This window comes from Trifolium pratense, linkage group LG4 (assembly GCF_020283565.1).
Source record: "Trifolium pratense cultivar HEN17-A07 linkage group LG4, ARS_RC_1.1, whole genome shotgun sequence".
Classification (NCBI taxonomy): domain Eukaryota; kingdom Viridiplantae; phylum Streptophyta; class Magnoliopsida; order Fabales; family Fabaceae; genus Trifolium; species Trifolium pratense.
In genome coordinates this window covers 14,483,195-14,509,556 of record NC_060062.1, presented here as the reverse complement: position 1 = coordinate 14,509,556, position 26,362 = coordinate 14,483,195, and the positions used below count along the sequence as shown (strand labels likewise).

Below are 26,362 nucleotides of genomic sequence, written 5' to 3'. Positions count from 1 at the left end.
ATGATGTCAATGTTCATGAAATTGCTGACCCTGTTACAAAGTTCAAATCTTTTGTGGATATTATTAATGGGAATTTTCGTGAAGATTACTTATATGGTAAATACTGTCATTTTCTATGCTTAAAGTGAATAATTTTTGGTTTGTTGTTTGATGTATCATCCTAAAAGTTTACATTATTTGTCATTGTCTATTTGTAGATATCATTGGAATGGTAGATGAACTAGGTTTTCAACAAAAGGTTTGGTTTTTTCAACCTTCGCTACTTTAATAATCATTCCATGTATATATCTAAGTTGTTTTAAAAGGCCATTGATAAATTTAATATATAGTATTCTAATATATTATTAAAAATTTTTGAATTAAATGTATTATACTTTCTCAGTTAAAATAATATAATTTTGTTTTAAGGATTAATAATTTATTTTCAATAACATTGTTGATTTATATTGTTTTTTATTTTTTATATATTTGGTAGGTCACAAGTTGCTTTAATATACAAAAAATATTATTTAAGTCAACCAACTGATATCTTAATGGGGCCTTATATTAAAATATTTTTAACAAACTGTGGACCCAATAAAGCATTTGCCAAAATAATATAGAAAATATCACTTAAATAATGTTTTCATTTATTTTACCAAACATATAAATTTGTCTTTATCCATATGAAACAATTATATTCCTCTAAATATTACCTTTTGAAGAAACGGACAAACAGGATTCAGAAAGCTCATTAACTATCTACACGCCAAAATCGCTTTGTGACTTCATCTCCTACCATTGGATCTTCGAACACCATCTTCAATAACTGACCCAGCCATTAAGATCTTCCATGGAATCTTCTTCAAAAAGGTAAAAATCTTAACTTTATCAACTAATTTCAGTTTTTTACGCATATGAATCTACAAATGCATGCTTCAGATACTTCATCCTTTTCCATTTTTTTCGTCGGAAATTGCTTTACAGTTTATCAAACCCATCAATGTTTTAATCAATTAAATTTGTTTGAAAAATATGAGAATGTTATCTTTTATAATATATTCACAAAAAATGAAATATGTGATAGATCTGTTTCTGCGATATAATTCATTTTGTATATGTTACGGTCATAATTTGTTTGCTGATGATGATGAACTTTTGTATCAGATTTGAATTCAAAAGAAACACCAGATTTGAAACGATTATTTGCCCTGATGAGGTATATCAATAAATTTACATACTTTACTTTTGATTTTTTTTCATGTATTTCTATAATCAATAATTCATGTCAACTTTAGGGAAAAATTGAAATAACAAGAGATTTTTTTGAATCATGGAAAGGTGATATTGTGAAAAAAAAGATGCCCAGATAAGAACAAATGAAAAATCCTCAACAGTACGTTTGTGTTTAACGGATGACGAATGTTTTATGTATTACGCACATTACGTGGCTAAAAGCTTTGGTTTTACGCAACCCACCAAAGTTATGTTGGATTATAAAATCCTTAACAATGTCTTTGAAATGACGATAATTGGAAGTATTGATAATCGGAATAGAGCTACATCATTTGTAACAATAATCAATCCATTTGAGGTATATTGCATTTTTATATAATCTACATTTATATACAGTTAAATTAATTGATGTAATGCTAATATGAACATTTTATAACTTAGCTTTATGTTAAATTTAGAGAAAAATTCAAATTCCAATTGCTTTTTATGAACAATGGGAAAGAGAACTCCATCGACTTGATTATGGTAGGATCCAATGGAATGATCGATCGGTAAGTGTTAAGTTTGAATTCAATAATAATGAAAAGGTTATGTATGGATATGAGGTTTCCTCCGTATTTGGAATTCTAAGACCAACAAAAGTGCGTCTACAATATCAAATCAAGAACAACATATTTTCATTGAGTTTGATTGAACCATCCGATCACCAAACCATTGAATCAACCGGAGTATTGGTAAAGTACACTTTTAAATTTTCATTTTCTGCTTGGACAAATTTTATTAGGTTTTCCAATTTTAATATTTTGTGACATCTAATTATTTTTTCAGGATGGAGTTCAAAAACATTACACTGCACAAGAGCTTCAAGCTGCTAATCATGATGAATCTGTTGAAAAGTCACTAAGTGTTTATCAAAAACCAAACCTGTATGTTACATTACCATATACAATACTTTCATTAAAACTTAAGCTGTCTACCTTGGTTCAAATTATTATTTTACTTAAGTATAGTTCTAAAGGATCAAATTATTATTTTATGGTTTTCAAATATTTTCCTTATATGCTGCTACCTTGGTTTTAAAAGTCATATAACAACTTAACATTTCAATGTCTTTATAGTTTTCAAATAATACATTTTTTCAATTTAACTATTGCCAACTGTTTTCATTACATATTTACAGTTTCAAATTGACAAGAGATGTGTCTGAAATAGAGAAAACAAAGTCATTTCGAACCATGATTTATCCAAAAAAGGTATCATCAAATTAAACTATGACCATCATATTTCAAATTATTTCTCATCATACAATATTTAATTTAGTTATCATAAATTGTATCTGTCAACATATAGGAAAGAATACATCATATTTCTTGGATTCATGAACTTCAAAAACAGTCATATGGATGGATTAGACATCCAAATATGAATGTAGTTCAGATAAGTTTATGTTTGGATGATGCTAATTGTTATTTTACTTCTGGAAGAATAGCTTCAAATGTGTTTTACTTTCAAAAACCCACTCCAGTCATTCTCAACTATGAAATTGATGACAATCTTTTTACAATGACTCTTAAAAACAATGAAGACAATGAGAATGACTCTGATTGCTTTATTGTATCGAGTCCTGAAAGATCTTCTCATTCATATGAGACTATCCCTGAACCTCAGATTGATGAGAATGAGGAAATAAATGATGAAAGTCTTTATAAATGGGAGCTCATTGTGAGTAAAGCTTATGCAAACAGGAAAAAATCACAAGTTTTGGTAAGCAACTACAAAACTCTTCTTTTTACCATTAAAAGATAAAATTCTGTTATTTAATATCATAGCTTTTTATTTAATCAGATTATAATTAGTTGTTTTTTCAATCTTATAGCACATACCACCAAAAACTGCTGAATTAGTGCTGAATGGCAAGGAGTATCTATTCATAGATACTCCCCATAAAATGAGTGGGATTAGATGCACCGTTATAACTTATGAAAGAAAGAGCAAGGATAAGAAGAAAAGAAAGACTGTAGAGAAATATTTGACCAAAGGATGGTATACATGGGTTTTGGCTAATAGTATAAATCAAGGAGACAAGTTGATATTCGAACTTGAGAGGGGATCAAATATTATTCACGTTGACATTGTTCGAAAATTACAATGACCATATTAGGGAGCTTTAGATCATTGACAGTTTTTTACATGTTGTATGTTACTTCAATTTGTATTTGAAGTTCTGTTGGATTTATCACATGATCAATGTAATGTTAAATTCTATGTGCCAACATTAACAATGAATTTTAATTAGTTGTATGTCCTCTAATTACTAATTTGTAATGTATGTCAGTTGAACAAATTCACCCTTAATTGGTATTCAAGTTGTATGTCCTATATTTTGTGTCAGTTTTATGATGCATTTACATTGTTACAAATCCTTACCTATGATGCTTTGGTTAATATGTTGGCTACTTGATTTCAAATTTCATACTTATCTAAGTTATGCATATGTTTTGGCACTATATAAGAATTATTATTAATATAAGTTGATTTCAAAATTCATACTTATCTTTGTTCTATTAGTATTCCAATGGTTCAATGAATACAATGATATTCAAATGCCATTGATAAGTTAAATCATCTATTGCTTCATTTATAAAATATTATTGACATCCTTTGTACAATTGACTTATGTCCTATATATTGATATGTTTCAGCAATTAAAAAAAAGTTGTCGAACAATTATATTTAATTAGATTGTATATTCAATTATTTTTTTTGTTAATCTGATATCCCAAATTGTGACAAAAAAAAATTAGCGGCGTACGTTACGAAGATGTGGAGTCATCATTCTTAGTTTTTTGTCTTACTTTATGGAACTTGATGTTCAATATTATCAAATTTGTATCTATCATTATAATTTTAATCAATGTTTCGTTGATATTTGTTCTTTAATCCCAATTTAATTTTACTATTATTCAATATTTACATTCACAATAATTAATTCATCAAAATTCTAATGTAACAAAATTTATAGATATTCATAAAAAATACACAAGTCTACATTTTTCGACATATTATTTTAGAAATTTTGAATAAGTATTAAAATCAGATAGAAACAATTCAATATTACCGCGTCATTAGTGAAATATGGGGGTAAATTCCGATTTAATTAAAATAGATGAGGTAAAACTTCCATCACAAACTATATATCCATATGGCTGCAACAGTTGATACCATAACTGATCCCCGAACTATAATAAAACGGTGCAAAATTCCAAATAAAAAACTTTGCTAAATATATACACCACAATGATCTAAAAACATGCCGTCAAATTAGACCCATATTAAATGTTTAGATCCTCATTTACCAAAAAATAATTTGATCTCATTAGGACCAAATTTTTTTAAATAGCAATCATTAGTCTCAACTTATATAATATGTTTTTTTAATAGTTCTTTTCTATTTTTTACTACTAAGTTTTTTGTCATATTATTGACTGCTATGTTATATATTATGATTCGGTTCCAAAATAGACACTTCAAAATTTTATATCTATATTTGGGGTATAAATATATTTTTTCAAGTCCTCATTTATTTTTATGATTTGATTTATTTGTAGGCATATATTACTAATTCCATTTTTTTCCTAATTTAAATACTACATTTCCAAAATTACTATTATATATAAAACAATTCATATTTGTTTATTTAATATTATAAGTATCTTTTAAAATTGATTATTGATATATCTATGTTGGTGGACCCAGTAAACCAAACGACTAAATTTATTCTTCAAATCTTTCCATATCTGATAAAACCCAAAAGATTACTTTTAACATTTAACAATAAACAACAACCACAAAAATTGAGCTATCGTTATCATCTCTCAGAAAGTTCTAATTCATGGCGCGTCATCATGCTCCATCCTCTAAAATGGCCGATTCTTCCTCAAAATGGTTAGAATTTCTTTTCATTTCATGTTTCGATTTAATGATATTCTGGATTTCGATACCAGTTACATATCAACGTTTACATTCATTGCATTAATTTAGGAAATTAGGGTTTCATTCAAACCTGTACTTTAGATTGCGAATATTCAATATTGTGTTTACAAATCATGTTCTCTAAACTATCTGATTTGTTATTTGTTGTTTTTGACATACTTTCCTTACATGATATATCGATTTGTATATTTATTTAATCATAAATATATCGATGTCTTTACTATACTAGCTAAAGTTAGAAAACAATACTTTGGATAAGTGTGCTGTTACAAACTACTTAATTTACATGTTTCCAGTGTCAAATTAACAAGAGCTGTGGTTGAAAGAGAAAAAACAAAATCATTCAAAACCATGATTTATCCTAAAAAGGTAATTTCAGCCTATACTTTGAACATCATATGATAATTATTTATCAATTCAGCATTAGTCATCATCAATTTTATCTGTTATACATGTAGGAAAGAATCCAAATTTGTCCTAAATTTAAAGCTGCTTGGATTCATGAACTTCAGAAACAGTCATACGGTTGGATTAAACATCCAAACAGAAATGAAGTTCAGATAAGTTTATGTTTGAAAGATTCTAACTGTTACATTACTTCTGGAAGAGTTGCTTCAACTGTCTTTTCCTTTCATGAACCAACTTCAGTAATTCTCAACTATCAGATTAATGACAATCTATTTAACATGACTCTGATCAATAATGAAGACATTATTGATTTATCAGGTAATGATTCGGATTCAGATTGCTATATTGTTTCAAGTCCTGAATCATCTGTGCATTCATATGAAAATGTAACTGAAGATGACATTGATGAGAATGAAGAAGTTAATGATCATAATATGTATAAATGGGAAGTCATAGTAAGTAAGGCATGTGCTTGCAGGACTAAACCTCAAGTCTTGGTAAGCAAATACATAACTCTTTATTATTTTGATACAGTCATTTACTTATTTTAATATCATTTATTTTGAATTAAAAACTTTATGATTAGTTATTTTTTTTTCTTATAGCACATTCCACCTAAAATTTCTCAGTTTGTATTGAGTGGCAAGGAATGTGTATTCATAGACACTCCACATAAAATGAGTGGAATTAGGTGCACTGTTAAGAGTTACCAAAGAAAGAACAAGAAGAAGAAAAACAAAAAGATTGTTGAGAAATACTTAACTAAAGGATGGTATACCTGGGCGTTGGCTAATAGTCTGAATCAAGGGGACCGATTGATTTTTGAACTTGAGAGGGGATCAAACATTCTTCACATTGATATTGTGCGTTCAAACACTAACCAAGTTATCAGTTCTCCATAGCAATTTGTGATATGTTGCAGTTGCAAAAACAAAACTCAGGTTTCAATGTTGTTCAAGTTGTATGTCATGTGTTTGTATGACTTTTATTTAGTGATAACATTGTTATAGACCTTTAACTATCATGAATTATTTAATATGTTGCATGTTTGCATTCCAATTTTACATGTATGTAATGACTAAGTTATTTCTACTATGTTGATTGTGTTAATCATGTTTGGTATTAATATGTTATGCTAATATATAACCATTATCTTCACATTCTATGCTACAATATCATATTTGTACTACAATTTAACCTAATCAATAGAGTTGTACTCAAATGCCATTGATATGTTACATCATATATTAGTTAATTGATAAAAAATTCTTAACATGCTATTGACAAAAGAGTAAGACACAAATAATCAGCACATGAAATGTCTGTTTTGTAAGGAAAAAAAGACAGACACTACTTTTTATTGATACTCACATCACATTTGTAACATCCTTTCAAACTTTTTATCTATTGTCATATCCTTTAAAGAAGACAAAATACAGCTAATCCTATCATAAAATTATAATATATTATATTAAACTATGTCTATAAAGTCAATCAACTTATAATGTTCCACAATGAATCATTCATAACATCTCAAATTCAATGGCATCAAGGTGGCCTCCTATCTTGCAAGGAAGTCCTAAAGGAATGTTTGTTACAGTTCATGCTCCAAATCAGGTTCGATTTGTAACTCATTATTTTTTTCATGTTTGAAAACACAATTGTGATGTGAGTATTAATCTGAATGCAGATATATGGAGAGGTGGATCCTTTTTTTTTAGTTAACTTCTTCAATGAGATCAGTAATCAGTGGAAGTTCTTTGATGATGAAGGTGTTTGTCACAATGTTAATTTCAATGGTTCCACAATCCTACCACGTCTAACAAATGGCTGGACAGAATTAAGAAACCATTATAATTGGCCTGACATTAAAAAACTTACACTTTTCTACTTTGGAGAAAGTTCTTTCCTAATGATAATTTCATCAGGCAGACCTTCCAGAAGTCTTCTTCCATCTTATCATAGCATGAGTAGAGCAACTTCGTATGATCATGAATATTGTCAAACTGTGCCCGACGAAAACAACATCATATCTGAATTTGTGAGTATTCTATTTTTCAAAAAAACATAAAATTTAACTAATTATTTGCAACATTTTAATGAAAGAGTATTGAATTTAAATTTACAGGTCCTTTCCCAGCGTTTTGGACATTATCTCATCTCCCAGACTAATTATTCTGAATTTAAACTTTGTGGACCATTAGGTAACATTGTTATTTGTAGACTTATGGTGTCATATGAACAAAATTTGACCGTCAAGTTTGGAGAAGGATGGAGATATTTTTGTCAACTTAACAACATTCAGCCTGGAAATCAATTGAAGTTCATATGTAATCACTATTATGAAAACAATGTTGTTTTAGTTAAGCTAATTCAATGACTGTCGTAATATCAATTATGTATTATCTTATAAAATATGATGTAATGAATAAATATTTCAGAATATTATGCTTAATTTATATTATAAATTAGTGTCCAAACCAAACAGTTTATTTATTTAGTAACCTATCCCAATTGTGACTTTCAAATTTAACAGCATAATATTACCAGCCTTGTCAATGAAGAAGCCTATTAATCTTCTTTTTTTTTTTTGTTGTATGTTTGATGTGATTAATTGAATCAAGTAATATGCATTATTTGTTAACATATGTTTATTAGAATTTTAAGTGATGTCTAATTTAATTTTTCTATTATTTTTCGACTATTCAAAAAACTATTCTTTTTTGTTATTCGGATTAACTACCCATTATTTTATTTATTATATTATTATATTTAGTTCCTCATTCATTATTTTATAAACCAAAACATCAATCTCTTTAATGTTTAAAATATTATTGACATGCTATTTACAAATTTCTTCTATATTATCTAATTATGTCTTTTTGCAATTAAAAATAATTTGTAGATTAAATTTTTATACTGAATGCATATTTGAAAATAATATGCTTTATTTATAATTAGTATGTAAAATATATATTTTCCTTCTAATTTGCTATCACAAAGGGTGACTTAACAAATTAACGTCGTAACATTACGACCCGTGCGAATGCACGGGTCTATTACTAGTTTTCTATAACAAGGAAAATTTCAATTGTCACCAACAGTTTGCAGATTGAATTTCTTTTATTTTTTTGTCAAGTGCAGATTAAATTTCTAGTCGTGCCTTAATAGTATATTGGACAAATCATGAAGCTAACAACATAATTTTGGTAAATGAATATTTGTTGTTAGAATAGATGTTAAACAATGTTGTATCCGTGATCAGCATAAGGTCTTTTACATAGTTTGTAATGAAACCAGGGGATTCACATACTAGGTTGAGAAAACAAAGACTATATATGTTCAAAAGCTATAACAAATAATCTCATAATCATATATAACCTTTTAAAATATAGACAAATAATTGGAGTTCAACACAATATTCATTGCAATTTCAAATCAACTCCTTTGCTTCTCCGCCCCCGCTCTAATTTACTTCATTTGTTCCACAATAATCGTTGTATTCATTGATGTATTGCAATTCTCTATTCCCTCACCTAAACCGCCTTCCACCAAATCCACCTTCTAATCCAAAGTTCCTTTAACATGATGTAGCAAAAGACGGTGGTGGTGTGATAGCCCCTTCCAGCTCCACCACCTTCAAACCCCACTCGAGAGTCTAAAAATAGGAATATAACAAAATTTATGTATTTATCTATTTATTTATGTATAATATAATAATATAAAAAGAATTATTTTAATTCTTAATTAAATGTGAAGTACTGTCACAATTGCAATAGTCTTTTTTTATAGGCCGAGTTGACGGTCTTTTTTGGTAGTCTGAAGACTAAGGACTGTTCTCCTAAGAATGAAATTAGAATTGAACCTCTATTAGGTGATGTCTATTTTTGGCTTTATTCATTGATGTTCCACTTATATACGGTGCATTTGTTTTGTAGTTCCGTTTTTCGCGATCTTTGTTCGTCTTATGCAAAGTTCGATTATTATATATTTATTTGCCATTCAAAAAAAAAATTAGTCTAAGTGGTAAGAGTCTTGATCCCCTTAAGCATGAGGTCAGAGGTTTGATTCATGACTCATGCGTATGGAGAAAATTCAGTTGGAGGAGAGAACTCATCTTATGTGCCCCACAAGTTTCTCAACGGAGGTTAGTCATCGTTAACAACTGTGGAAACTCCGTACCAATATCATGGTAACAAAAAAAATTATAAGAAAACTTGACATTAATATGAAATTATTTGATGTCAATGAGATACATCAAAATTACTTATTTAATATTAAATATTAATTTTAATTTATTTCATTGACATGTGTAAAAAAAAAATATATATTTCATTGACATGTTAAATAATTTCAGACTAAGTTATATTAAATTTTATAGATATAATCTATTTTAAAAAAAAATTTATCAAAAGATACTTATATCATTTTCTTCAAAATTAACCGAGTAATACATGTTGGTACAACAATAAAAGTAGAATAATGCTAGCAACACACTCTTTAACAAACACACTCCAACACACTCTCTTTTATTGATTGAAATTCACATGGGTCCCATAAAAAAATGTGGACCCATATAACTTTTATGAGACCCATATAAATTTTAACCAATAAAAGAGAGTGTGTTGGAGTGTGTTTGTTAAAGAGTGTGTTGCTAGCACTCCTCATAAAAGTATTAAGACTAGCTATAGATGTGGCTACCCTTGCAAAAGCATGAGGTATCATTGACTTGTCTCATATTAAACTCAACACAAGAGTTTTCAAAAAATAAACTAAACATATTCTTACATTCCATCATAACATCACCAAACTCACTAAGATCATTTCCTCTTTTGTGAAAATAATCTACCACTTTCTTTGAATCGAGAACAAAATCAACTCCTTTCAATTACAAGTCATACACCCAATTAATACTAAAGCTTCCCCATCAGTGTTAATATCTCCTATTTAGGATTGATATCTCCTATTTTTTATTTTAAAATTAATTCTCCTACTCTAGCTAGGTTAACACTTAACATGAATTCTTTGTGACCCAAGTCCCCAACAACCCCACTACACACACCTAATATAGAAAGAAAAAGCAAGCCAAGTTCAAGGCAAAACAACTTTATCCACAATACAAAAGTGATTTATTTTGGGGTGAAGACAAAAGTGATTATTTTACACCGTTATTTGTCAAACACAGTATAGTAGATAGATAATAGAATGAACTAGAATTTCCAATATGGGGCCACGACGACACCATCATTTACACAAAGATCAATGAGTTGAAAACGATATAAAAACAATGATTAGTGTATGATACTAATATACGAATATAATGGGAAGTTGAATAACATCAAACACTAGCAAACATTAAACATGATTTGTAGTATTAAGAATGCAACCTGTGCCATGGTTTCAGTGCTGTGTCTCATTATATTAACACCATGTCATGTGCAAATTCCTCACCCACGTTCATATTTTATTATTATGATATGGTATTGCAAAGCACATGGCTATGCATATAATCAGTAGAATTGGATTAGATGTAGTCATTTGTTATATGCAATCAGCAGATTAAATTTATCAAATTTTGATTAGATGGTTAATTCACATTTTAAAATAGACTTCTTAATTTTGTTTATTTAATATAAAATTCAAATTCTTAAATTTAGACCATGTGATTATGATCAAACAATCACAAAATTAACTATATATAAATGGAATAAGGTTAGTCTTGATAATGATTGTGGAGGTTTAGGGCTTCGTAGGGTTAGAGAATTTAATTAATCTCTATTAGGAAAATAGATTTGGAGGATTTTGATGGAGCATGAGGAGGGTAGAATTTTGGGAGCAGGGGAGAAAGGCAGCTGTGTGTTGGAAGGATGTGTGTGAGGTGAGTCATTTAAATGTAGGTCGGTGGTTTGAAAATAATTGTAGTAAAAAGGTGGGTGGTAATGGTGAATTAATGTTAACAAAGTAAAATGTAATTTTGACCCTTCAAATTCTTTTTTCATTTTTGAGGGAAAGCTTTAACTTTTCAGCTTCTTACATATCCCTCCTCTTCTTTTTAATAAAATCTCTTTTGCGGTTTAAAAAAAGAGAGCAAAATGTATGAATATTATGTGTTAATTAATATTTTGTCTTTAAAAAAAACGAACTTTTTTTTTTCTTTCAATAATTAGATTTTTTCTATAAAACAATGACATCCATGAATATCTGTTAATATTCGCGGATACCTTAATATCTGGGAATTATCCGCTTAGCGGATATCCATGCGGATATGAAGCTGACACAAATATCATATTTGTCCAATGAAACGAACACGAAGTATCTGCATCCATGGATATTCATTGTGACATTCCTACCCTCAAATAATAGCACCACACCAAACACTCCTCCCATCTCTGCACGCACTACCAATGTTTATTTCACTCTACACTTCGTTGAAGATTTTCAATCAACCAAAGGAATTACCGGAGAACTCTCCACAAAAACTTTATTGCCTCTAAGTTTCTGTAAGATTGTATTCAGCAACAAGCTATGTAAGAATTGCCAATTCCAATTGCCATTCATATTAATTAAGTCACATACCTCCACACCATTACGATCATCTGTAATACTCACATTTTGATCTGCAATTCGCAAACTTGTGTCAAATCCATATAATGTTCCATGCTGCTATATCGCTACCATCCTTCACAATCCATAAACCAAAATCATTTAAATGGGGAGCAAGCTTAACAATAACTTTCCACAAGCTCAAATCTATACACCCCGAACCAAGGTTGTCAGAATCAAGTTTTTTCATCAACTTATTTAGTCTAGGTGGAACTGAAACGTAAACTTGATTCGTTGAGTTTACTGAGTTTACGTCATATATATATCTCTGATATTAAGAATTTTATTTTTAGTCTAGAAATTTAAGTGCGATGAATATTAATTAAAGAAAATATAAAAAGTTAATATATTATTTATTTTAAATTAAAATATGAATTTTAAATATTAGATAATTCACATTCAATTGATTTTCTCTCATTCTCATGAATTAATTATGACTATAGTCCTGCATTTCAATATTAAATATTGTTGGTATTGGTTGAAAATATACATGTCGAAAAGTCTTGATTTTCTCAACAAATAGCACCAACACACTATATACCCATCAATATATCTTGTAAAAAATAATATCTCTTTTATTTTATTTTTTCACGTATTAAATATGACTCTTTAAATCATGCATGTCATGTAATAATGACTATTATATATGATAGAAATATAAAATGATTGTATTGTAAATTTTATTTTTACGAAACCCATATTACATTTATGTATCTATTATTTATTAAATAACTTATTATATTTAGATTGCATAAAATTTTGTAATTATTATTTTATCAAAATATAATTACTTATATGTTTCGTCTATCACATGTTTTCATCTATTCTTTTGTATTTTTTTTCAATTTCTTATTTTGGCACGCATGCTTAAAATAAGAGATATTGTCGGAAACACACAAGTACTAAGAATTATTATTTTTCTGATGTACTCCCTTCATTCCCTATTATATGGGAAAAATTCACTTTTAGAATCATTTTTTTGAACAAGCACTTTTAGAATAATTGATGTATTGATCTGTAATATAGACCATATATATTAATGATTATTTTGAATCTTATATTAAAGAAACGGATGAATTATATTATTATAAAAAGTACATGTCAAAAATTGTTACCACACTAATTATTAACATGTATTATTATTAAAAAAATAAAGTTTTTCTAAATACTATATCATATTGTATTTGTCACTGATATGAAATTATATATATTTTTAAAAAAATGTATGCTCAAATGATAAAAGTGAGCTTTTGAATTAATAATTTTTTTTTTTGAGATTTTGAATATTCAAGTAGGTAAAAACATGCGAATTTAAATGATTTTACTGTAGGTCAAAACATACGAGTTTAGATGATTTTACATAGAGTGAAATAATGTAAACTCGTTTTTACTTGTGATTTAACCCAAAACTAGTTTAGCTTTGATTTAACATGCAAGTCATACATAAAAACGTAGAATAATAAAGTTTGCGTTTTAAAACGAAATTTTAACAACCTTGGTCCCAAACATTCACATCAGTTCTCAAATTGTTACATTCCTATTTAACACGTAAAAGTTCACACAAAAAATCATTTGATCCTAAATATAATTTAAATCCTAGTTTGAGGAAAGGAAAACTTTGTTCATAGTATCTGATCTTCGCAATCAAAGGCCCCCAACCATTTTGATTTGGTCACCATCTCCCAACAAACACATGATATTTTCTCACATCCTCAATATTATCCCAAATAAATTTTCTTTGCAATCTTTGAATTTCATCTAGACATGCCTTAGGAATTTTATTTGTCATCATAGGATAAAATAAGGATAGCCTCATAAATTATTCTCATAAGTCATCATTCCATTAAAAGAAAGTTGCTTAGCTCTCCACGCCATAAGCTTAGAGTTAAGCTGATCAATCAATAATGTACTAAAAATCTAATTGTAAAAACCTGAAACTTGGACCAACCTATTTCACATGGCCCTGTTCGGATACTTGTTTTTTCATGATTCACCTCTTTGCCAACACTCACGTAATTTTATCTAAAACAAAATCTCGTAAAACAAACTCCTAACTAAAGTTATCATAAGCTTTCACAAAATTTACTTTAATAGAGAATATACCTTTTCACTTTCATCTTGTGCATTCTATGAAGCATATTTAGGACTCAATAATATGTTTGTTTGATTCACCACAGAAATTTCAATCGAATTTGTCCTCACGCTGCGAACATAATCACAAACTGTGCTATGTTAAGACAATAAATTTAAGGCTTAATTAGTAAAATGGTCCCTTAAAGATATTTTTGGTTTCACATTGATCCCTTAAAGATAAAAAGGACTGAATAGGTCCCTTAAAGGAAAATAAATGTTTGAATAGGTCCCTTAAAGACATCTCCGTTAATCAGTTTGGTCCTTGAAAAAATGGACGGAAAGGACCAAACTGATTAACGGAAATGTCTTTAAGGGACCTATTCGAACCTTTTTTCTTTAAGGGACCTATTCGGACCTTTTTTTCTTTTAAGTGACCAATGTAAAACCAAAAATGTCTTTAAGGGATTATTTTACTAATTAAGCCTAAATTTAATAAATTTTTATTAGAATTTGTGCATTTAAATTTCTGACAGTTAAATATTTTATATTAAATATTAATTTCTACATTTAGATTAATTATATGTGACACATGTAAACATGATTATTTTTAATACAAAATTAATAAATATTATTAATTAATTTATATTAAAAGGTCAAACTGAATTATAATTTAGAACATACGTATGTAGTATAAAATAAATAAACAACCTAAAGTACAAAAATGTTGAAATTGTTATTTACAGAATTTATTAGCTATTACCGTGTGTCAAAAAAAAAATTTGAACTACTCGCTAAGCTAATTATAGATTAAACATCAAAATCACACACAAACTTAACCAACACATTTTTTTAATAGCTAAGCAAGCAAAATATCGAGTTGTCATAAAAAAAAGAGTTGGAATTCTCTCCATTTCTTTTATTTATAAATTTAAATGAAATAAAATAAAAAAATTACTACATTTAAGAAATAATTTATTTAGTAATAATAAAATAAAATAAAAGCAGCATTTGCATTGCAGTGAAAGAAAGAAAGCAAAGGAGAAATGAAAAAGCAAAATGAAGAGCGAGTTGTTATCTTAGGAGGCGGTGTTGCCGGTTCTCTCATCGCTAAATCTCTTCAATTTAATGCACATGTCACCCTCGTTGATCCGTAATAATTACTCTTTATCTCTTATCATTTCAATTTCAATTTTTTCATTTTTTTTTAATTTTATGATTTTATGATTTTATGATTTTTTTTTTGTTTTGTTTTAATTAGATAGCTTATTAGGGTTACTGGGTTAAGGTTTATGCTAAATCATGAGTTGATTTCAATAGAACCTTTGATGCATAATTGAAAATTTTATTTTACACCCGTTTGGATTTGCTTATTTTTTAGCTTATGCAAATAAATAAGCATTTATGTTATTATAAGCTTTTCGAGGCAATTTATCAAAAAACAACTTATAAAAATACAATTTTTGTCTGTGAAAACCTATTAATTAAGGTAAAAATTTATTTATTTGCATAGGCTATTTTCATAAGCTAAAAAATAAGCCAAATTCAAACAGATGTTTTTTTTGAATCATAACCGCTTTTTAGAATTTCCCAATTTTTGATGTTTTAATTTTGATGTTGAAAAGTGTGATTTTGGAATTGGAGGTGTTTTATCACTTGTTATTGTGTTGATTATTATTGAAGTTCACTTCTGTTGTACAAAACACTGCATAGATGATTGCTTGATTGATTGTAGTATAGTATAGATTTCTACAAAGCACAGACACAAACCCGACACGGACACCGGTAAGCCTGTTTGTATTCACTTATTTGAGTTTATATATTAGCATAAACAATTGAAACAGGTTGGAAGAGTTTATGAAAACAACTTATGACATAACCATCCATAAGCTTTTTTCAGCTTATTTTCATAATTCTGCTAGATAGCTTATGAAAACATAGATAGCTTATGAAAACAGCTTATAGATTATATGAAACCAATTGGCTATATTTTATCTTTTGTTTTAGAAATACTTATATATAAGCACGTATGCGATCAGTGTTTGTGCTATAAGTGTTTTATTAAGTTGTTTATCCAAACATAGGGTAATTTTTTTGATAAAATAGAAGTGATTGTATGTAACCACAACACGTGTTGGTACTATATAGATATTTTTCATGCACATGTTTTTCAAATTGTAATTGTCTATATGTTCTTTTCCTGATTGAGTGCAATTGAATACAGGAAGGAATATTTTGAGATTTCATGGGCAAGTTTGAGGGCAATGGTGGAGCCATCCTTTGCAGAAAGGACAGTGATAAATCATAGAGATTACTTCACAAAAGGTGACCTTGTTACATCCAACGCTGTCAGTGTGACGGAAACCGAAGTGTTGACTGCAGATGGTCATCGGATTGAGTATGACTATCTTGTTATTGCCACTGGTCATGCGGATCCTGTACCCAAACTTAGGAGCGAAAGACTTCATCAATATACAGAAGGTAAACTTGAACTGTATTTTTTTTATCCTGTAACGTGACAAAACTATTATAAATTTAAACTGATGCAAAATTTGAGACAGTTACTTGAGCCTGCATTGCCATAATGATTTCCTTTAAATGTTTCTTAAATTATAGTTTTTTAGCTGATCTTTGAGGAGATCAAGTTTTTCCATTGAATTCATGTAGGCTAATCATTAAAATTGGCTGCAAGGCCTTCCTTACATGGTATGAAATGAATCATTGTAAAACAATGTTTTAAAAACCGAACTTGAGATCAAATCGATGAGACCTCCATGTTATGGTTCAATTGGGTAGCTATGGTTGAACCGGATTACAACTGGTTGAATCTGGTTCAACCAGACTAAGGTAACTGGGATCAAACCAGCCGACGAACTGGCCAGTTTCCGATTCAACCGGTTGAACTGGCTGGTTCGGTCTGGTTCATAAAAAAATGTTGTAAAGTACTAATTAAATAAAGGACTATGGAGCTCTTGTATTACCATGGAAGAAATATTGGAACCCGAAACAACTGATTGAATTTTGAGCATATTGCTATTATCTATATCATCAGATTTGAGATTTTGTATTATTTTTTTGATTCAATCATATTATATACTGATTGAATTTTAGTAGTGTTTTGTAACTGATTTTATAAGATGGATTCAAAAATGTAATAAATAGTTACTGTGAGCAGTTGATTTATAAAGTTCATTTTATCTGGCAGAAAATGAAAAGATAAAATCTGCTCATTCCATTCTGATTGTTGGAGGTGGTCCTACTGGTGTGGAACTTGCTGGAGAGATAGCCGTTGATTTTCCGGATAAGAAGATTACTCTAGTGCACAAAGGACCAAGGTTGTTGGAATTCATAGGGGCAAAAGCTGCTGATAAGACTCTAAAATGGTTGAAATCTAAGAAGGTTGAGGTGAAACTAGAACAAGCAGTTGACTTAAACAGTACCACAGACGGAGACCGCACGATATATCAAACTTCAGTTGGGGAGACCATTGAAGCAGATTGTCATTTCTTATGCACGGGAAAGCCACTTGCTTCGACATGGCTTAAGGAAACTGTGTTGAAAAATGACTTGGACGTTCAGGGAAGGATTAAGGTAGATGAAAACTTGAGAGTCAAGGGCCGGAGCAACATTTTCGCAATTGGAGATATTACAGATATTTCAGTAAGTGCTTGCTATTACCAACATATTCTGTTTTTCCACTGTTATATATGTTACCACCCACTTTTATAGCACACTCAACCCACAATTTACGCAGTCTTGTGCTTCTCCCATGATCTTCTGTCCGTTTTCTTGAATTAATCCGAGAGATCATGGTTTATTGCCTGTATTTTTACTAGTATTGAGTTTCTACTCGCTAATGATGAAAACATTGATGTAAAATAAACGAGAACAACACTTGTATCGTTGCTTCTAACCAGGAATAGTTAACTTTCCCTTTTCAAATTATAGCTAGCTCATGAAACTATATTGACTGGAGTCCTTACTGCATGTAAATATATTTAGGGTCTATTTGGATTGGCATTGGCTTATTTAAGTTTATCTGTGACATAAGCACTTGTAAAACTGTTTGAGAGAACTTATAGAAACAACTTATGACATGTCCATAAGTTATTTTCAACCTATTTATCTAAACTCTTCAGTATAACTTATGAAAAAGCTTATAGCTTAATATAAAAACCGTTTTGGCTTCATTGTATATTTTATTATACAAAGAGCCCATACACAGCCCTTATCTGATAAATGCTTATGTTATAATCGCTTAATTAAACGGTTTATCCAAACATGTTGTTCTTTGTGTCTGTTCAGCAACTTTGTTGGCGAAGAAAAATGTCCAAAACCCTTGAACTTAGAAATTCAAGTTACCGTGTGACATCAAATTTTAAAAGTAGACATGCACAATTTACAACTGTTTTTTTGATATTGTCTTCTGTAAAATTGACTATCCCCTATAAACTTATTGCATTTTAATCTCTTTACAAGCCTCCTGATAGTTTATTTTTTTTAATGGAATTCAATTCAACAGGAACTCAAGCAAGGGTTTTTGGCACAAAAGCAGGCGGGAGTGGTCGCAAAGAACTTGCGGCAGATGATGGAGGGAGGTAAAGAATGTTGGAGGGAAACTTACAAACCACATCCAGTAATGGCAATAGTTTCACTAGGGAGGAATGATGCAGTGGCACAGTTCCCATTCCTAACAATCAGTGGAAGAATACCTGGCTTCATCAAATCTAGAGATTTGTTTGTTGGTAAAACAAGAAAACAAATGGGACTCAACCCTCATATTGTATAAGCTTGACATGATATTATTTATGCAATGTGATAATGAATCAATCTGTTTCATAGTTTCTGTAATATTGTACTCTCACATTTCCTTTTTAAATGTTGTTTTAGGTTTCTGCATACATGCATTCGCGAATGCACAGCTTTGATCACTAATATCTTTAATTATCTATTATAAAAAATTATGAAAATTTTATATTTTGAAAATATTTATCGAGACAAATTAAATATTTTATATACTACTATTTATTTTTATATATTAATAAAAAATTGTGAACCTCATCCAAATTTAAAGTTAAAACCTCACAATTGTGGGCTATAAAAAATTATACACACAGTTGTGAAGTTTTAACTTAAAACTTGGAAGAATGTGTTCATGTTAATAATATTGATATTTTTTAGTTAAGCAAGACTTTAAGGACATGTAAGATGTAATTTTATTGAAATTTTAGGATGAAAGAACACATTAGTATTTCAGTGAAAATGAAAAATCCCAAACCATAAGACAAAAGCAATAAGAATCCCAAACACGATATCTAGATTGAAGATAAAAGTCAATTTTCAACCCAATTTTTGAAAATCTGATGAAAGTGATGGGTATAGTATAGATCTTATCCCATTTTTGGACACGGTAAATATCTTATCCTAATCCAAACAATTTTGTTTGTATTAAATCAAACGCATAGTCCATAGTTTATTATTGGAGATTAATACAAGTAGGAAAGGGTCCTTTTCTTTGGGTCAAAGTGAAAATGAAAAAAAAAAAATCCTAATATTAAGAAGATACTAGAATCTTGACACTAACATGATGCAATCATTTAGTTAAAAAAAAAATAAAAATAAAAACATGATGCAATCACAAATAACAATGAGCTAGTAATTCATGAGAATGGATTTTTTTTCTATTGAATTTTCTTTCAATTATAATATCTCAACTATTCAATTTAATATTATATTTTCTTGTAAATTTATTTCTCTTTTTCTCTGCTATGTTTGATGGTAGACATATAAGTAAATGTAACAATTGAAAATATTTCAGTTGGCACTTGCTGACTGAGCGGGTGTAGGCTGTTGGTCAGGGGTTCGATCCTTGGCAGCAGCAATTATAGTATTTTCTTTGTAAATAAGTTGGTGGTACTTATAAACCATCAACTTTTTAAAAAAAAAAGAAAATATTAAGATAAATTCAATGAAAAGAAATCCATTATCAATTCAAAGAAATGAATTGGGTGCAGTTTATTTTTTTCAGTCATGCAGTTACATATTTTAATCTGTTCCATTAAGATTGAACCGTCTAAAACACATTTCTATTATTTATCATTTAATAATTTTAAAAATCTTTTATTTAATTCATGATCATCTAATTTTAATCGGATAACCACTAACATATGATTGTAGCGATATTTTCCTGCGGTTCTCTTAGTTCACACGCGGTCTCTTGTGTTACACGTATCTTAATTTCATGACCCCAGTTTTCAGCTCATGATAGTAGAAAAAATTGTTAAAAAACCCTAATAGAAAATTTAAATTATTATTTTTCTCCAGCTCTATTTGAAAATGATATTCTTGGCAAACAAGATTGAGCTTATGCAAGTTGGCAAGTGGGAACTATATTTTTTTTATATTAAAAAAAGTACCCATCATCATTTATGATTCACGAATACGGTTGTATTAGTGGTCATTTTTATTATTAAATATAATTTTAAATATAACTTTAATCAATGCAATTATAGTATTTTATTTTTAATTTTTCTAAGTTTTTGTTGTTTAAATTCATTTCTTACAAATTAAAAAACTATTGATTTAGTCTCTGCTGTTTGAATTAAAAGATGTGTCCACATTAGGTATCTCTCGAGAACGATTCAACTCACTATTTTAAAGTCAGAGTGATACTGCTGAGGTATAACACGCTTAAACTATGTTACATTCAACATACTTTTAATTAATTTTAATAACCGCAAAATCAAACACATTACTTTCTAGAAGAATCATACTAAAAAAATAGGAGTAAAATAACGGTAAATTCTAATATGGATCACTTCATTAAGTGATTAATGGTGGACCAGTCATGAATATCATTATAACGAATACGAATTTTACAAAATCTACTGTTGGATTGAAAGTTTATATCATATAGATCATCCATAAAAAAATTTAGAAAAATTGAAAATCATTTGATATGTTATTGAGACACGTCAAGATTAACGGTTTATTAAATAACGTAAATCTTGATGGGTCTCAATAACATATCAAATGATTTTCAAAAAATTTTAAAAAAATTTATGGATGATCTATACGATATAAACTTTCAATCCAACAATGAATTTCGTAAAATTCATATTTGGTAGATCATTTGTCCACGGTGGACAACTTGTGAAGGTGGTCCACCGTAGCATTAGCCGTAAAATAACCCCCTGAAATACTCCCTGAAATTTCAAATTCATCAAATATCCTCTCCATAAAATTTGGAAATAGGTAAATACCTCCCTGAAATTATAAATCGTCAATCAAATTACCCCCCTGACGTGGACTCTGACTAGTAGTGTAAGGGACAATTTGATTGACTTTTTATAATTTCAGGGGATATTTGCCTATTTCCAAATTTCATACAGTATTCTTGTGAAAAAAAAAAAAAGGTGGTTGCTTGAGAAGTTGCATTGCATCTCAACACCTCATTCGGGTTGTTAAAGTTGACTATTAGCTATATACCATTTGTCTTTGGTCGATTTTATGTCCAAATTCAAACTAAGATGTTTCAACTTTGATGATACATGCAATGATGTAATCACATCTATATATATTGCTTCCTTATCTTTATTGTAACATAACAATCATTATAAACTTAATTTCAACTCTATATTCAAAGGAAAGCTTACAAATATACAAAACAAAAAATGGTGGAAAAGAAAGTTGTGATTATTGGAGGTGGTGTTGCTGGTTCTGTTCTTGCTAAAACTTTACAACATCTTGCTAATGTCACTCTTATTGATCCGTGAGATTTCTCTTTATAATTCAATTCATGCTCTTTAATTCAATTTTGTATATTGTTTTTTATGGTTTGTTTGAAATTTAAGTTGGATGGTAATTAAATTAAGCCGAATCGTTATTGAGTTTCCAAGTTCGAACTCTGGTTAGAACAGTTCTTAGTTAGTCTTTATTTATCTTCCGGTTGAACTCCAGATAATTAGGATCCGTTTTTCCTAGGAGGCGAAGGGTTACACAAAAAAGCTAAATAATATTCCCTTTGATCTTATATATAAGCAAAAGTTCATTTTTCAGATTCAGTCAATAACTAATGTTTTTGGTGTATAATATAAACTAGATAAATTAGTTTTTAATGAACCTAAAATACGAACTTTGGTTTTGTTACTGTAGAGAATTGTGTTGTCAAATATGGTCTAATTGGCAGTTTCATTGCGATAATGATGGTTTCAAATTGCGGTTGTAGTCGCTGTTACTTTGCGAAAATATGCAATGGATGTAGCCACATCTGCGTTTGTGATGCCGTTGTAGATATCTTTTAAACTGTTATATTGTGGTTGCGAACTGCAATTTAAAACCATATCGAAGACATCAGAAACTTGGTGTCTGATTGTAGTCGTGTACTTTTATTTAAAACGGTACATGAAATTTGTTGTCGAAATTGGTTCTAGTAACTAATTAGAGTTGTTGAACACAGGAAGGAATATTTTGAGATTCCATGGGCAAGTTTGAGGGCAATGGTGGAACCATCATTTGCAGAAAGGACAGTGATTAACCATAGAGAATATTTCACAAAAGGTGACCTTATTGTATCAACTGCCACCAACATAACTGAATCTGAAGTCTTCACTGCCGATGGCCGTCAGATTGCATATGATTATCTTGTTATTGCAGCCGGTCACGCAGATCCTATCCCGAAAACAAGGACCGAAAGACTTGATCAGTACAAAGGAGGTATGTAATACTACTTAGTTCCTTAGTGGTAACTGCTAACTCTTTAGGCTTTAGAAATATCTAATTTGAACCGATCAAACATCAATCGAAGTTTTAAATTAAACCGCTGTTGTGTAGTAATCCTTGATATTGCGGAAAATCAGAGTAAAATGTTGCTGATAAGACCTCAAATGCAGTTGTTTTGTGGCTGCATAGACATTAGAAACGTTGATGTTGCAACCAAGATCGACCTCTTTTAAGACTCGATAACTTATAATTGATCTTTCATTCGATCTGAGTATTGATTGTGCTAGTCTATATGGAGTAGGTGGCTTGTAATTATCTTGGACCTGTTTGGATAAAAAACTCAATTAAGTGTGTTTAACTTAAGTTTCTAGTTGTCTATAATATAAGTGCTCATGTATATTAGTTATAAACCGTTTTCATAAGCTATTATGAACAACTTATGGAAGTAAGCTGAAAACAACTTATAGACATATCATAAGTTGTTTCTGTAAACTCTTCCAAACAATATTCACAAATGTTTATGACACTAAATTAGCTCAAATAAGTCAAGCGAAACAGACACCTAATCAAAATTATGTAAATTGCTAATTCCTATTTTCTGTCAAGTTATGTAAAAGATTTTCAATGTATCAATTTCATATGAGTGACAACGATCCTTCTCTTTCAATGACAGAAAATACAAAGATAAAATCTGCGCGTTCAATTTTAATTGTCGGAGGAGGACCAACCGGTGTCGAGCTAGCAGCTGAGATAGCTGTTGATTTTCCTGACAAAAAAGTGACAATAGTCCATAAAGGATCAAGATTGCTAGAATATATCGGACCAAAAGCTTCAAGAAAGACATTAAAATGGCTTAAATCAAGGAAAGTTAATGTGAAGCTAGATCAATCAGTTGACATTGATTCATTCACAAATGAGACTTATCAAACTTCAGCTGGAGAGACTATAGAAGCAGATACACATTTTGTATGTATAGGGAAGCCACTTAGTTCAAGATGGCTCGGAGAAACGTTTTTGAAAGACGGTTTGGATGGTAATGGAAGAGTTCAAGTTGATGAATACTTGAGAGTTAAGGGTAGAAGCAATGTTTTTGCAATTGGAGATATTACAGATATTCAAGTAAGTGCTTACCAAAACCAAGTTAAATTGCTCTATTTTTGTTTATTTGTTTTTCTTGCAATTAAAGTTTTTTGTGCATGTTGCGTGAGCTCATCTCAGTTGGTAGGCACATCGCATTTTATAAGCAAGAACCGGGGTTCGAACCCCGGACACCCCATTTATCCCACCTTAAGTGTGAAATTTCTAGCCACTAGGCTACCTGACCAAAAAAAATAAAATTCTGCATAATCAAACCAGATTTAGCAATAGCACTACAGCGTTATTCTTATACGATACTTTCCATACACTATATAGTACAAATTGTTGTTAAATAGTGGCTATAGTTTTGACACTATATCGTAGTGTAATTTGAATAAACCACTAGTTTCTGCGATCTTCAATTGACAACCGTGGTGCAAATTCTTGTTAACATTCCCTCGATATCGTATCATATGAATATGTGCCGCAGCTGACTATTGCCAATTGGTTAGTAACAATGCTAGTAACTGTCTGATTAAGATTGGACGGCTGAAATGGCACGAAATTTCGTCCCTTCGGCCTTAACGAATCATGATCGTCATATCTATCAATATTTGTTAGTTTGTTATTTTCACTCAAGCATCATTCTTAATGCAAAATTTTGATTCAAAAATTGAAATATATGTTACAGGAAATAAAACAAGGAGTGTATGCACAAGGCCATGCTAAATTAGTAGCGAAGAATCTAAAGCTATTGATCGAAGGAGGAGCGAAAGAACCTAAATTGGGAACTTACAAGGCACAAGCTCCAATATCTATTGTTTCGCTCGGACGAAAACATGGAGTTGCACAGTTCCCTTTCATGACAGTTGTTGGAAGGTTTCCTGGTATTATCAAATCAGGAGATTTGTTTGTTGGAAAAACAAGAAAGGAATTAGGACTTGAACCTAATGCTAAAAAATCTTAATTTCATATAGTTCTTGTGTGTGTGTGTATAGTTCATCTTTTCTAGTTATTGTTTTGCATGTTTGTGTTCATTATGTGTTTCCTTTCAAGTGTGTATTCAATTGAATTCTAATGTACCTATAGTTGTATTTGTTTATAATTTTGATTTTGATTTTTGTAAGTGTTGTATATGTACAACTTCACATAATAAATAAATGATTTTGAGTTCTGTTTTTTAGGCTGAAATATTTTTCTACCTTGTTTTTGGTATGAATAGATTTCAATTAAGGATAACTAGGGATGGCAATGGGGCGGGGACGGATTTTGCCCTCCCCAAACCCATAAAGTCAAATTCAAGCGGGAATAAAAAGTATAACCCCAAACTCACACTCAACGGGGATAAATTTGAGTACATTTTTCTCCAAAAAAATATACTTGAATACTTTCACAAATTAAATTACACATTCTAAAATTTCTATAAATATTAAACAATAAAACATTAGAAGGGATGCATGAAACCCCCGCAAACTGAGAATTAACAAACTAAACAGGCTATTTAGCGGGGGTTTAAAACCATGGCTAAATAGTATACATATAATAAAAAATGAAAATTTTGGGGCGGACATGGCCCTGTCGAGCTCATGAGAGGCTCAGCCCCTGGTTAGGGGTAGTATGAACATTATTACATATGTATCTTCCTTTACTAAATATATGATTTGATATGATTTCGGTGATCAAACGCACTTCTACTTGAAGTTACTACTTGTTGCTTTCTCACTAATGAAATTTTTTTTAGTGACTGTATTTTGTCCTCTTCCCTAAATGCCCCATATTACTACTATGAGTTTATTTTTACGTAACACTTTTTGTTTTATTGCAAACGGTAGTAATTATACATGTTATGAATAAGAAAAGAATTTGTCAATTTATATAAATATATTTTATCATGCATTATCCTTTTATCCTAAACTGATCAATTTGTGTATTTAGGCACGCATTATTACGGACGGGCCTTTCGTTATCCTATGAAGATTGATCATTAATCAACCAAACCCTTTGTAGGGATTTTACCCTATACTCCCTAAGTCCTAAATATAATAAATAGTTTACTTTTTAGATATATTAAAAGACTGATGTATCTAATTATGATATAGTCTAGCCTCTAGATACATCAATTTTTCAATGTATTTAAAAAGTAAATTTTTTCTTATATTAAAGACTGGATGGAGTAGTATCGTAGTACTCTTGTGCCAAATATTCCAAACACCATTTTAGTTTAATAGAGAGTCATTGATCTTTTATAAAAAAGATATAAATTATTTAACACCTG

The 26,362-nt window shown here is 29.8% G+C and overlaps 2 protein-coding genes across 2 annotated transcripts; both read left to right on the top strand.

The window, feature by feature from the left end:
• Positions 1 to 15,266: 15,266 nt before the first annotated feature.
• LOC123921105 (ferroptosis suppressor protein 1-like) lies at positions 15,267 to 19,190 on the top strand. The gene is made up of 4 exons (XM_045973504.1): positions 15,267 to 15,442; positions 16,514 to 16,770; positions 17,495 to 17,949; positions 18,812 to 19,190. Exons 1-4 carry the CDS (start codon positions 15,336 to 15,338, stop codon positions 19,076 to 19,078), a joined length of 1,086 nt encoding a protein of 361 aa, XP_045829460.1. The 5' UTR covers positions 15,267 to 15,335; the 3' UTR covers positions 19,079 to 19,190.
• A 2,557-nt stretch (positions 19,191 to 21,747) lies between these two features.
• LOC123921104 (apoptosis-inducing factor homolog A-like) lies at positions 21,748 to 25,278 on the top strand. The gene is made up of 4 exons (XM_045973503.1): positions 21,748 to 22,060; positions 22,748 to 23,004; positions 23,684 to 24,129; positions 24,779 to 25,278. The coding sequence occupies exons 1-4, from the start codon at positions 21,963 to 21,965 to the stop codon at positions 25,052 to 25,054; spliced, it is 1,077 nt and encodes a 358-aa protein (XP_045829459.1). The 5' UTR covers positions 21,748 to 21,962; the 3' UTR covers positions 25,055 to 25,278.
• Positions 25,279 to 26,362: the final 1,084 nt, after the last annotated feature.